This window comes from Pseudochaenichthys georgianus, chromosome 7, assembly GCF_902827115.2.
Source record: "Pseudochaenichthys georgianus chromosome 7, fPseGeo1.2, whole genome shotgun sequence".
In the NCBI taxonomy this organism is placed as follows: domain Eukaryota; kingdom Metazoa; phylum Chordata; class Actinopteri; order Perciformes; family Channichthyidae; genus Pseudochaenichthys; species Pseudochaenichthys georgianus.
Window position 1 is genome coordinate 27979369 of NC_047509.1, and position 12701 is coordinate 27992069.

Genomic DNA, 12701 nt, shown 5'->3' on the forward strand with positions numbered 1-12701 from the left:
TTTCCCCTCCTTCTACTTTTCTTTATAGTATTTTTTATCTGGATAATATATACACTCTTTGGTGACGCTTCCACCCAAAGCACATCAAAGTGTTTTCTACGGAGGGATGAGTCAAAAGAAGGGCACAGGAAGATTTACATCTTAACCTGCAGATGTGAGTTTTATAGCCACACATACAGAATGGTGGAAGACCTTTCTGCACAGATCAAAGAGAGAATGTCTTTAAACCTGGCACAAACAACCCCAAGAAAACCCATTTGTAAGTGTGCACTCAAACTCTAATCATCAAAATCACATCTTTAGAGGCAGTCAGCCATATTTGGCCACATTGACGACAAAGTGTTGATGCAGTTTATCTGAGGAATGGTAAATAAACCTTCATGTGAAAAGGTAATGAACAAGAAAAGAAGATGCAGCCAGTTCAGATACTTGTTTCTTGTTACTGGAACCTAAGCTCCAAGTGTTTACTTTAACATTTACAGAACACATCTTTTCTAGTCTGTGCATGAGAGAAAAAGTGTCCCGATTTAGTCGTCTGATGGCCGAAAGACATTGGTTCATATTAAGCTAGATTTGGATTAAAAGTGACCAATTTAGTGTACTTATATATTGTCTGTATCTTTAATTTGGTAGAAGAGTCTTAACAAATTGGTTTTTATAATAGGTGATATAACAGCACTATGTTGCTATGTATTATTTTTTCTGTGTCTTTGTAGCACTACATACTGTATATCAGAGCAAATGTGTAAACCTATTTGGTAATCAAACCGATTCTGATTGTGAATCATTCTAGAGATTAGCTGAGGTACCTTAAGTAGATTACAAAGCTTTAAAGGATTTCCGGAATAGACCTCCTTTGAAATCAATTGAATCACAGTGTAATGAAATTAGCCTTTGGGAGGCCTAGTTGTACCTTCCAGAAACCATTTAAGAGGTCTCATCATTTGCATGGTTATGAAATGGTTGACAAGCCCCCGAGTCGCCTTACATTTTGGTCAGTTGATTCACTCAAATGTTTTCTCTTTTTTAGCAGGGCCACTGTAAACAAAGCAACGCCGAATACTACAACAGAGCCTCTTGGTTAAAAATAATTGTCTACACTATTCTGTTTGTTTTTAATATCATTAATGACCTGTGTTAACGAACTCATGAGAAAAACAACAGATTGAAAAGAGAATTAATCGCACAGAAAAAACGTACTGGTGTTTTAAGGCGTGTCTTCACGCTAAAAACAAGTTACAGCTGTGGGTAATGGGAACATCAATTTTCTTTTCAATTCTTGGATAGGGACATTTAACCTGTTAGAAGCACTAGATGAAAAGTGTGGCTACATCAAATTTCATAGCAATTATTTTAACAGTTTTTGAGGAACTTTAGTCGAAAGTGGTTCAACTGAGAGAATCAACAGACTGCTAGCATGGCTAAATATACTCAACAAAATGTTGAAAGCCATGTAGAAAACGATTCCACGTCTCAAATAAAGTTAATAGACTCAGTTCAATATTGAAAAATAACTTTGTGAACTTAATACAAACTTTGGTAAAGCCTGTAGGGAGAGATTCAACACCTGCCTGCTGCTTGAAAGTTACCCGGTGTCTCTTTCTTCTCTGCACCTCCCTGTGCATTCAGCTTCACATGAATACAAAGTTAAACTTCGGAAGACGAAGACAGAACAACAATTTGCCTTTCCAGACTTGAAGAAGACGTCTCGGTTATTTACAGCTCAGTTCGAGAAAAAATCCCATCTTATCTCTCCGTGACAAGTTTTAAATCATGTCCTGATTTAGTGAAGTTCCTCCTTGCTTATACATCTCCTGCCAGTTTGATTTATTAAACTGTAGTGACTTTCATGTCATTAATCTTTAACGGGGGAGGGAAAGCAAACACACATTCATCACAGTGCAGTAAAATATGAAGCCAATCTGCTTCTGTCTCAAAGTTATCTGACCAGGTGAGGCAAGATGACCGTTTAATCATTTATCAAGTTGAAGGAGTGCAGAAATAATGTTAATAATGTGTCAAATAAAGCATTTTAATGGTGTTGCAGTAACAGGAAAGATATGCATGCCTTTCTCCTCTCTGTTCTTATCTTTTTAACCACATTATTTTCTTTCACTGTCAGACAGCAGGCCACTATCATTACATGTTACTCATATACTATCGTAACAGCAATCTCTTGTTTTGAGCTTCTTTTCTCTCTCTCTGAATCCTCTTCTCGCCTTTTCTTTCTGTCTCCTTATCTTTTCATCAGGTGCTCATCCCTCGTCCCTTCTGCTCAAATCCACCTGGACTTCCCATGATCCCTTTGGGTGTATCTCATTCTCTTTGTTTCTCACTTTTCACCATCTTTCCCTCCCTCCCTCCTGCTATCTCTCCCTCCCCTCCTCTCCCCGTCCATCTATCTGTCTGGCCTATATTCTCGCTCTCTTGTGTCCTCTTCTCTATAAACAAAGCGGCTGTGTTCCCCTGAGGGCCGATAGTGCTTGTCTGGCCCGTAGACCTGCAGCCCGGCCCCTATCATCATCTTCCTCCTCATAATTGTCTGGCCGCAGCCTCCCAAGGCGTACACCCCTATCTTCATCATTTCTCCACTACTCCCTGAATGCCAGCATCCTCCCACCTCCCTCCTCCTGCTTGTCATCTATCTGACCACACTCCCTTTCTTTTGTCCCTCCTCGCCATCTTATAGTAATTTGCCAATAATAGCCCTGCCTCCATCTTGTCTGGTTCTTTCCCCCTCGGCTATTGGCCCTATTCCTTCTGGCCACTGCACCTTTTTTGTCTCTGTGACACATTTTCTTCCCCTCCAGTGGCTGCTGTTATCCCCAGCCTGATGTCTCTCTCTATTTCACCGTTTATATCCACCAAGGGATCCATTTGGAAGAAGCCTACTCTTCCAAGGTGGCAATGAAGGGCGTTTGACTTGGCGGTAAATGTCATTGCCAGGAACCTTTCATCTCTTAAAATGCCACTGATCAGCAAATCTAAATGAGAAAGAATATATAAATCGACCAATTATGTATTATGCTGGAGGACACTTTGAATAGTATGGCAGTCCTTTCGACGCCCATTTCGAAAAAAAGATATTTCTTGAACTCTCATTAAAGACTGGGAATCTAGCCAGCAGCTATAAGGCACTTGGCTGAACCCATCCGTAGTTTAAGAGGGTTATGACTTTTAAAAGCGTCATAATCTGCTTTACATTGAAAAAATGTGTAAAAATCCATTATTTCTGCGCACTGCATTTCCTACAGAAACCCTTTTTGTTGTCGTCCCCCTCCTCTCCCCTCACTCTGTACCTCACTATCCTTCCCTATTGATCCCATTCCCTCCCGTCCAGTCTCCCTCCCACCACTCCTCACACCCTTTAAGCTTCACTTCACCTCACTCTGCCCCCCTCCGTGTCCTTTGAGGAACAATGCCTTTTGTCTGGGTTGGGGTATTTCCTGCTGCATAAATCTCACCTTCATTATTTTGGGTGATTCCTTCTCCTCCTATTCTGTCTTTCCATTGCACCATTTTTATTTAATTGCAGACCTTTTGGTAGCATCAGCACTTAAACTAATTTCCAACACTCGAGAGAGATTTAAGGAAATGCACTGCCAACGTTAAGTGTGGACTTTTCTTACTTTGATTATTCTTTCTCATCCAGACTTCTGCACTTAGCAATCAGCCATCTCATTCCTCTTTGTAATAAGACTTCACTTGTGTCACTTTAGGGCCACCATAGCTCAAGGGGAATAGGAAACTGGTGCCAGCGGGGAAGGCCGGAGAAGCCTCTTAGGCATATTCCGCCCATGCTACTGCAATTTCCACCTAAGAAGTCTTAAATAACCTTTAAATACCAGACACATCTCACTTTCTTTATCCCCTTGAGGAATAGACTCTTTAGACCAGAGCTCCTCTCTAACCAAACTTCTTCATCATCCATTTTCATTGTGTATCCTACCCTGAAGACAAATGTATTTCTTATCATCTTCCTAATCAGATATTCCTTCTCTTTCTCCTCAACCTTCTCTTTCACAGTGTTAACACTTTGATAACAGTTTCTACTTCTTTCCTCGTCTCCTCCTCCTTTTTTCCTTTCCTCTTGCTCAACACCTTGTGATATAACCTCTACCCTCTCCCTACTTGTCCTACTTTTATTCGCTGTCTCCCCCTCTTTCTAAACCCACCTGCCTCCTCTCACCCTCTATCTTTCTCCTCCGTTTCTCCTTCTGATGAACGGGGCTTCCATTCAAGTGTTTTCACACAAGCTTTGACGGATTAAGAAAAGGCTGAATGCAGGCGTCAAAACATGATTAATTTCCTTCAGTATCACAAAACATGTTTTCATACCTGCTTTAAACAGAGAGTGTTTTGGTTGATGAGGTAATTAAGCAGTAAATAGTGGAAATGCATTACTCAGGTTAATCTGACAGGACCGAGCGACCTGGTGACTCAGTAATACCGGCAACTGCTCTTTCCTCGGGTTAAATATGGACTGAGATGTTATCGCCCCCTCCACTCTATTTTTTGACCTTTTTATTCCATCTTTATTACCCAGTAAAGTAAATGGACCGAAAGGAAAATACAATCAATCCAAATAAAGCTTTAATTCCAAACTGTCTAAACATGTGTAAAGTGTTGTCTACAGAATCCTGCAAAAGCCTCTTAGTGAGGTCCTTTGCACTGATGTTAGTGAATGTATGTGAACTTACAGGCAGGTCTTATTTGTTCTTCTGATTTTCATATCATTTTCTGACAAAAAAAATCCACGACTGCCTTTTTGAGATAAATATTATGTCTGTGTAGAAGCACACTGTGGTTGGTTTATTTGTTGTGGCATTTCGAACCAATTTCCATTTGTTTTGAATTGTTTACGACTATATTTGTATCCAAGCTGTCTTAGGGTAAATATAGCTACAGTCTATCTTTCTCTTCATCCTCCTTCAATCCTTACCACTCCCTTTTTTCTTTTTCAACTCTTTCGATTTGTCCAAGACTTTTTTCTGGCCTTTGCAGATCTCATCATAACGGGGTGTGAAGATGACACTTCTCATGTTCTTCATCTTCCCTCCCTTCCATTCGTCATGTTTATCCTCTAAGCTAGGAAAACACACTTCATATTCTTACTCTTCTTCTGCCCAATTCTTCTTTAGTCCACTCATCTCCCCAGTGACGTCCAAATCACATTTAAATATTATTTATTTCCTGTTTGCTCCTCTCCCTATTCCCTGCCATCGTCAGTGGGTGATGTAGTGACACAGATATGGGTGTTGTCCTATGACGGGAACATTGAATCTATCAGACACAGACAAAAATAGACTATAAAAATGCCCAAAAAATACCTCAGTGTCTCTACATGCCATTACGCTGAGTCCGGCCACAGAGAGCTGTCTGTCTCCGGGCAGAACAACCTCATAGCATGACTCTCCTTCACAACAACTACCACAACAGGGACAACAGCAGTAAACAGCCCAGAGTCCTCTTCCTCTGAGCTGGACTCGTGAGTCATCTCAGATTGAATGGGCAACAGGAGGAACGTCTGTCCTCCATGACAGAGAAAATATGAAACACACGACTGGAGGTTTATTTGAACAATTGTGGCTCAATGACGCTGGACGTATAATTTCACTCAATAAGTGACATCGTAAACATGTGCGGTGAGCCTCATGAAAGTGAACCTCAGACACAAAATAACTGAACAATCAACTTCAGGCTGTCCTGTGTCATGAGTCAGTCCCTGTGGCCATCACTCACCAGATGCTCGTTTCAGAAGAAAGCCAACATGAGTTCAACATCTTAAATATGTGAGTCAACAATTACCAAAATAACACTAAAGGAAATACAATTGGTATTCCTCCAATATCTTGTGCTGATCTAGTGGCCCTATTCTGCTTTATGGTGGCAAAGTCCATAGGGACTTGGCTTGGGAACTGGAAGGTCACAAGTTCAACTCCTGGAAAGACCAAGTGCTCCCGAGGTGTCCCTGAGCAAGGCACAGTTTCCCACACTGCTCCCCGGGTGCTGTACATAATGGCAGCCCACTGCTCCTAACACTAGGATGGGTCAAATGCAGAGACCCCTTATATTTCCCCTCTGTGGGACAAATAAAGGTATTGTGATTCTGATGTTGATGAATAGCTGAAGGAGTTGCATCTTGTACAATGTACAATATATATATATATATATATATATAATGTGTATAATACAATGTACAAGTACATTGATTTATTTATCTGTATAGCTATAATCTGGCATATAACATGTCTTCTCTTTTTGAGATTAATGTATTTGTATGCATGTTCTTTGTTCAATAAAGACATACAATAATCCAAGTAGGGAATGAGTCCTTACCCCAAGTGAAGGAGTTCAAGTATCTCGGGGTCTTGTTCTCGAGTGAGGGAACAATGGAGCGTGAGATGGGCCGGAGAATCGGAGCGGTACTGCAGTCGCTTTACCGCACCGTTGTGATGAAAAGGGAGCTGAGCCAGAAGGCAAAGCTCTCTGTCTACCGGGCCATTTTCGTTCCTACCCTCGTTCCTACCCTCACCTATGGTCATGAAGGATGGGTCATGACCGAAAGAACGAGATCGCGGATACAAGCGGCCGAGATGGGTTTCCTCCGCCGGGTGGCTGGTGTCTCCCTTAGAGATAAGGTGAGAAGTTCGGTCATCAGGGAGGGACTCGGAGTTGAGCCGCTCCTCCTTCGCGTCGAAAGGAGCCAGTTGAGGTGGTTCGGGCACCTAGTTAGGATGCCACCTGGGCGCCTCCCTAGGGAGGTGTTCCAGGCACGTCCAGCTGGGAAGAGACCAAGGGGTAGACCTAGGACCAGGTGGAGGGATTATATCTCTTCGCTGGCCTGGGAGCGCCTTGGGATCCCCCAGTCAGAGCTGGTTGATGTCGCCAGGGAAAAGAAAGTTTGGGGCTCTCTGCTGGAACTGCTACCCCCGCGACCCGACCACGGATAAGCGGGAGAAGATGGATGGATGGATGGAATAATAATAATAGTAATAATAACAACTATTTGTTGGGCTTCTTCTCCATAGTACAGTAACGTGTACGTGTACATGTACATGAACACAGCACAGCACAGACAGTGAAATGTGACCTCTGCATTTAACCCATAGTTCTAGGAGCCATGCTTAAGGGAACCACGGCAGTGCCCAGATATACTTGTAGCTTTCCAACTATCAGTTCACACTGCCTACTCGTACACTGTCTGTTCGGGCAGAGAACCTGGGGGGTATACTACGAAGCAGGATTTTCGCTTAGCCGGCTAAATTCAGGGAAAACTCCGGCTTTCCGGTCCTATGAAGCTGGTTCTCTTTTTAGCAGGCTAGATCTCCATGGTAACTTATGCTTAGCGGCTAACCTGGTCGGGACCAGGTTAGGTTGCAGGCTAAGAGCTCAACTCAGTGAAAGCACCGCCTGCTGACCAATCAGAGCTCAGTGTGCGGAGTTTAAAGCGATCAAGTCATATTACAGGAGAAAGGAAATACAGAAAAGCTGCCGTTGCAGGAAAGACGGCCGGCAAAAATCACCGACTGTGTGAACGTGAACATTAATAGAATATCACCTCCATCTTCAGAGCAATCTGACTATTATAACATTAGCGTTAAGAAAGCACTTAAATATCTGTCACAACATAAGTAACCGGATCAGAGTAACATTAAGTACAGTCCACAGCATATCACTTCATAATGTATCATATATTTCCTTATCTGAGTCAGCTGAGCCGTATCTGGCCGTGCAACACTCACAGTGTCACATACTGTATGCAGAAGTATTATTTTAAGCAACACATTAAGTTGAGGAAACACTCGAGACAAATGTAATGAAAGTCAGATCGTGTTTTAGACGGGCAGTGATATCATAAACCTGTTAATGTACGCATTCAAACACTTTTTCTGTTACCAGCTGTATTCACCTTGCAGGTGCAGCTCTGTGGCTTTGATCCTGGATAAAGTGTTTAAGTCATGTTTAAAGTTTAACTTCTTCATATGTCTAATATTATAGTTGACTTTTCATTCAGGAAGTATGACGCTGCGCTGTCAGTGCGCTTCTCCATGTTTGTGATTGGTCGAATGCTCCAAATACCACCCCTGTCATATGAACGTGCACCTAACTAGATAGGACACGGCTGGCTTGTGCGATCCACTTGATAACCCGCGTCGTAGGACCGTTTAGCGAGAGCGCGTATGTTTTGGATTAGGCCAACCGGCTAACTCAAACATATCCAGGTTAGGTTGAACCAGCTTCGTAGTTCAGGCCCCTGGTCCCTACAGACTGAGCCTCTGCCGCTCCAAAAGCAATTCGACGAGGATGGGATTCGAACCCACGCGTGCAGAGCACAATGGATTAGCAGTCCATCGCCTTAACCACTCGGCCACCTCGTCCTGTGTACCATCATTTTATGCTTATAGATCGAGAAGGACTCTTGCTGGCCAGAGTATTTGAAGAGACAAAATGTATTTTGCTGGTAAGTGAGAAGCAACTGTGCCATCCAATATGTGAACAGAACAAAATAAATAAAACGTTTGTGATGGATTTGACCCACATGGTGTTGAATACTTTCACCTGCAAAAACAGTATCAGAGCTGACAGGAGCTGAAACTAAATATGGCTGTTTTTTTGTACCTGGTTTGTGTTTTACACAAATACACACGCAGAAAAAAAGCGCAAAAAACCCACTCACATTTGTTTCACTAAAACGCAGCAATTACATAAACATACATTACAAACATATGTAATTATAACAACATAGCACACTCAAAATGTTTAGCAAATTGTAATAACTTTCACACGCCCTCTCACCAGGTGGTAACCTGCTATGAGGGACCCGCACACTGTCAGTGGTTTATGGGATTTGTAGTGTTTCTGTGTGGTGGAGCGTGGCAAAAACACAACACTGACCGCATTCTTAACCTGATGGGTTCATCTCCTGTATATGGGTTTGTGGTTTTGTGTGTGTCTTGCTGGAGTGTAATCACAAACAAATCTATGCACACCCTTATCAGATGAGTAAAACATGGCCACAGGCATGCAGGTCAGAGATGTTTATGCTCCTGACAAGTCAGAACGGTCTTGTGTACACAGGCGGAGGCGTAAGTATGTGTGTAACAGCGCGAAAGCTGTGCGAGTGCGTTCAAATGTGTTTCTGCATAGAGGTTTGACTATGTAAAAGAAAGAGTGTGTGATTTACAGAATGCGTTATTGTACTGTATATGTTCACATAAACAGTAATTCTGTGTGTGTGTTATGTCGTTTATTCTAAGAATCTTCTGTTTACAAAAACAGCAAAGATAAGAAACCGGTCCTGTCTCCACAGCGCTCCCGCTCTCCGTCTGCCAGCTCTCACCGAGCAAAAGGTGAGCCGTGTGGGGCTGACAGCAGAGAGGTGCAGCAGAAGTGATTTGTATTAAAATCATCCTCTTTCAAAATCAAAGTGAAATTATGGCCCTGTTTTATACCTAAATAAATCATTTTCTCGGTTGTCTCTCTTGCACTGGCCTCCAGGGGAAAACGCAACAAGCAGGAAGAGTCATGGCAGAGAAGAAGAAACGCTCCAGACAACAGTGCTGATTGTAATGTCTGCAAAATGCTAATTACAAGTCAGATAAAAAAGTAAGGTTAGATTCTAAACACGGCGGCGCAGTGACGACACATTTCAAACACCAGACATACACAACGTGGACCTTCGGCTGCCCACCCACTTTGGACAGGTTTATATGAGGCAACCATCTCGCCCATCCACATGAGCGTCCACGCCCCCCCTCTCTCTTCTCAGGGAAGTCGAGCATGTTATTTTACCATGACAAATCCTCAGTCCAGACATTACAAGTCAGCAAAACAGGGTGCGCGGCAGACAACGACTGCTGAGCACGATGGCATTGTTGCTTTACTACAACACTCCTTTGTCTCATGTTCCTATTTTTGAAGAGCTTTGCTTTGCCACGTTTGCTCCCTACTGTGAATGTCCCTCTGTGCATTGTCTAACTTGTCTGTTTGACACTAACAGGTACGCCCCAGTGGCCTAATGGACAAGGCACTGGCTTCCTAAGCCAGGGATTGTGGGTTCGAGTCCCATCTGGGGTGATTGACAGTAGGGTAGAGTGGTCCAAGAATTCCATGAAACAGTATGCGCTCTTTAAAAAAATGTATCCTACAAATCATAATGAACACAACTCTGTTATGGCAGTCTTGGAGTACAAACAGAACGATTTGAGTAGAAAGTCCTCTTCATTATTGAGACAGAGAGAGAAATATTGCAATCAGAAAATAATGTTCTTCCCTATTTTACAACCTGCTCTTCTAATCACAATGTCTGCTTGGATCAGATCCACAGACATGCATAAATCAACACTATGGGGTAACCAGCTGTGGGGCCATCTTGATCAAAATCATAAAGCTCAAGACTCCAATCTGCAGAGTTGTGGGGGAATCTGGCAGCTTCTTTGCCGTCCTCATGTATTGTGCCATGAAGTGATACCGAGCAGATTTAACTTGGCAGTGCATTCAAGATTTCTGCAGTAAAATGTGGGAACACTCCTGACCTGTAGGAATGTAGTGTTTAACTCTTTCTGAGCCAGCTAAATCAAACCATAGTGAATAACTAACAAAACAGATTCATTTTTATCAATTCGGGGGGTTTTCAAAACACAATTTAATAACCAGTATTAAACAACTGCAGACTCCTGTGTGGGTGTGCAGGCCCTTTGAAATGCTACTCTACTTTAAAGGCAGGAGATAACCGTTCACACTTTGATAGTACTGTGTTCACCACCACTGAAATATTACAAACTGGTACATCTTCACCTACAAGTTCAGACAGAGAGCAAAGGCAGGCTTACATCCCAATTTGCTCAAAATACACATGAAAAACCCATGCTTCCTAGACCTCCTGCTGAGGACACACAGACACACACGCAAGGACACACACACGCACGGACAACCGGAGGACACAGGCGCGAATCTTCGATAATGAATAAACCCACAGCAACTGAATGTTGAGGCCAGTTTCCTTGGTTACCGAGGCTGAGGCACGAAGACGGACCTAAGGTGACCGACAGGGCTGTTGATCACCTTGGTAACTGTGGAGCCAAGCAGACTCATGCCATGCAAACTCTCCTTCGTCATTTCAGAATGTTTGTGAGAAGTTCCGTCTCTTTGTGCATCACGCTCATAAACACAAACATACATACCGGGTGGTTTTTGAACTCAATTCCTCTTTTATGAAGCGTTCAGTGGTCGAGATCCAGCTGTTGGTGTGACTGGTGGCTGTTGAGGCCTGTCTGATGTGATTAGTTTTACTGTGCATGTAATGGGCTTCTCATTGGATGCTGGTGTGTACTCACGCAGCTGGTCGAAGTGTGTCTGCAGGCCGTCTGGTCCCGGGACCGAACACACCATGCGGGCCTTCTGGAAGGTACTCCACTTGTTGACCAAACTCCTCTGACCTCCGATGTCATTCTACACACACATACAAATATTAGTCTGATTAAAACATGTGTATTTTATATCTGCTTTGGGTCAATCATTACTAATCGCTCTCTTTTGTAACATAGATGTCACTGATTTCACCTTATTTTCTAAGGAGATTAAATATGAACCTCAGGATGACTAGTCAGCTTGTTGAAGCTAAAGGGGATTTAAAGAAAGAGTAAAGAATACAAGCTAACAACATACTAACATTTATTTGTCTATAGTTATGACCTAATATAACTTTAATTTACAGTTTTACACAAAACACTTACTTTGCTAACACCAAATACAAAAGCTTTTTTATGGAAAAATGTGACTGGCTGATTATTTCCTGGTTATTTAATTAGTTGTCTGGTCTGTAAAACATCATACACATGTAAAAACATTACATTATGTTTTCAGATTCTATCTATTTCTACTATCTTGGGCCAGGACTCTCTTGGAAAAGATCCCAATGAGACCTATGCTGCTAAAATAAAATAAAATAAACATTTTTGGTTAACCAACAGCATAAAACTTAATTATATTCAATTTACTAAACAATTATATATATGTAATACTGATAAAAGCAGAAAACCTCACAAGAAACCTAACACCATAATTTATTTTGTTGCAGATTATTGTGTTGTTGAATAAGAAATGTACTATTTGATGCAAAATGTGTTTACTTAATAAAACATTTTTAACATGAACACAAAAATGTGCATACATAACAAGGCAAAAAGAAATCATACAAACACAGCCATGTATGTTTACACATATCCACATAAAAAGGCATGAGTACAAACAATCAGTGCATCAGAAGACACAGCAAACATAAACCGTCCCATATACACAGACATCGAAAGGCCCATCTATACGAGCCGGCAGAGCTGCTCTTAACGTAAACACTCTCTGAGCAGCACGTAGCTTCTCTATGCCTTTTCGGACCATCACGTGTTTACGTAAACTACATGCAGACAGTTTCTGATATGAGCACACACACACAAACCTGGTGCCTATCTTTCTCCCACAAACACAGTCCATACCTTGCACACACGTGCCACTCTGGAGTAGAGCACCTTCCCAGCAGCCCCGTCTGCCTCCTGAGCGCGCTCGGTGAAGAACACGTAGACCTTATCATCTTCTGGGTTATCAGTTTCAGACAACGGCACTACCCGTACAAACTGGGCATCTGCGGAGAGACAGGCAGAGCTGCGTTTACAAACAGCGGAGAGTCAACATGTGTCTTGTTG

General features: G+C 42.4%; 1 protein-coding gene and 2 non-coding genes across 4 annotated transcripts in view; 1 reads left to right on the top strand and 2 right to left on the bottom strand.

Moving 5' to 3' along the window:
• Positions 1-12701, bottom strand: part of sema3h (sema domain, immunoglobulin domain (Ig), short basic domain, secreted, (semaphorin) 3H) — an 82933-nt gene that overhangs the window by 22390 nt on the left and 47842 nt on the right. For both annotated transcript variants that reach the window (XM_034087411.2, XM_034087410.2), the window contains exons 7-8: positions 12495-12640; positions 11340-11454 (exon numbers count right to left, since the gene is read on the bottom strand). In XM_034087411.2, the coding sequence (XP_033943302.1) occupies positions 11340-11454; positions 12495-12640 (261 nt within the window). The remainder of the gene's footprint in view (positions 1-11339; positions 11455-12494; positions 12641-12701) is intronic.
• On the bottom strand, positions 8300-8381 carry trnas-gcu (transfer RNA serine (anticodon GCU)). The gene has a single exon. It is a non-coding gene; the product is annotated as a tRNA-Ser (tRNA).
• trnar-ccu (transfer RNA arginine (anticodon CCU)) lies at positions 10008-10080 on the top strand. The gene has a single exon. It is a non-coding gene; the product is annotated as a tRNA-Arg (tRNA).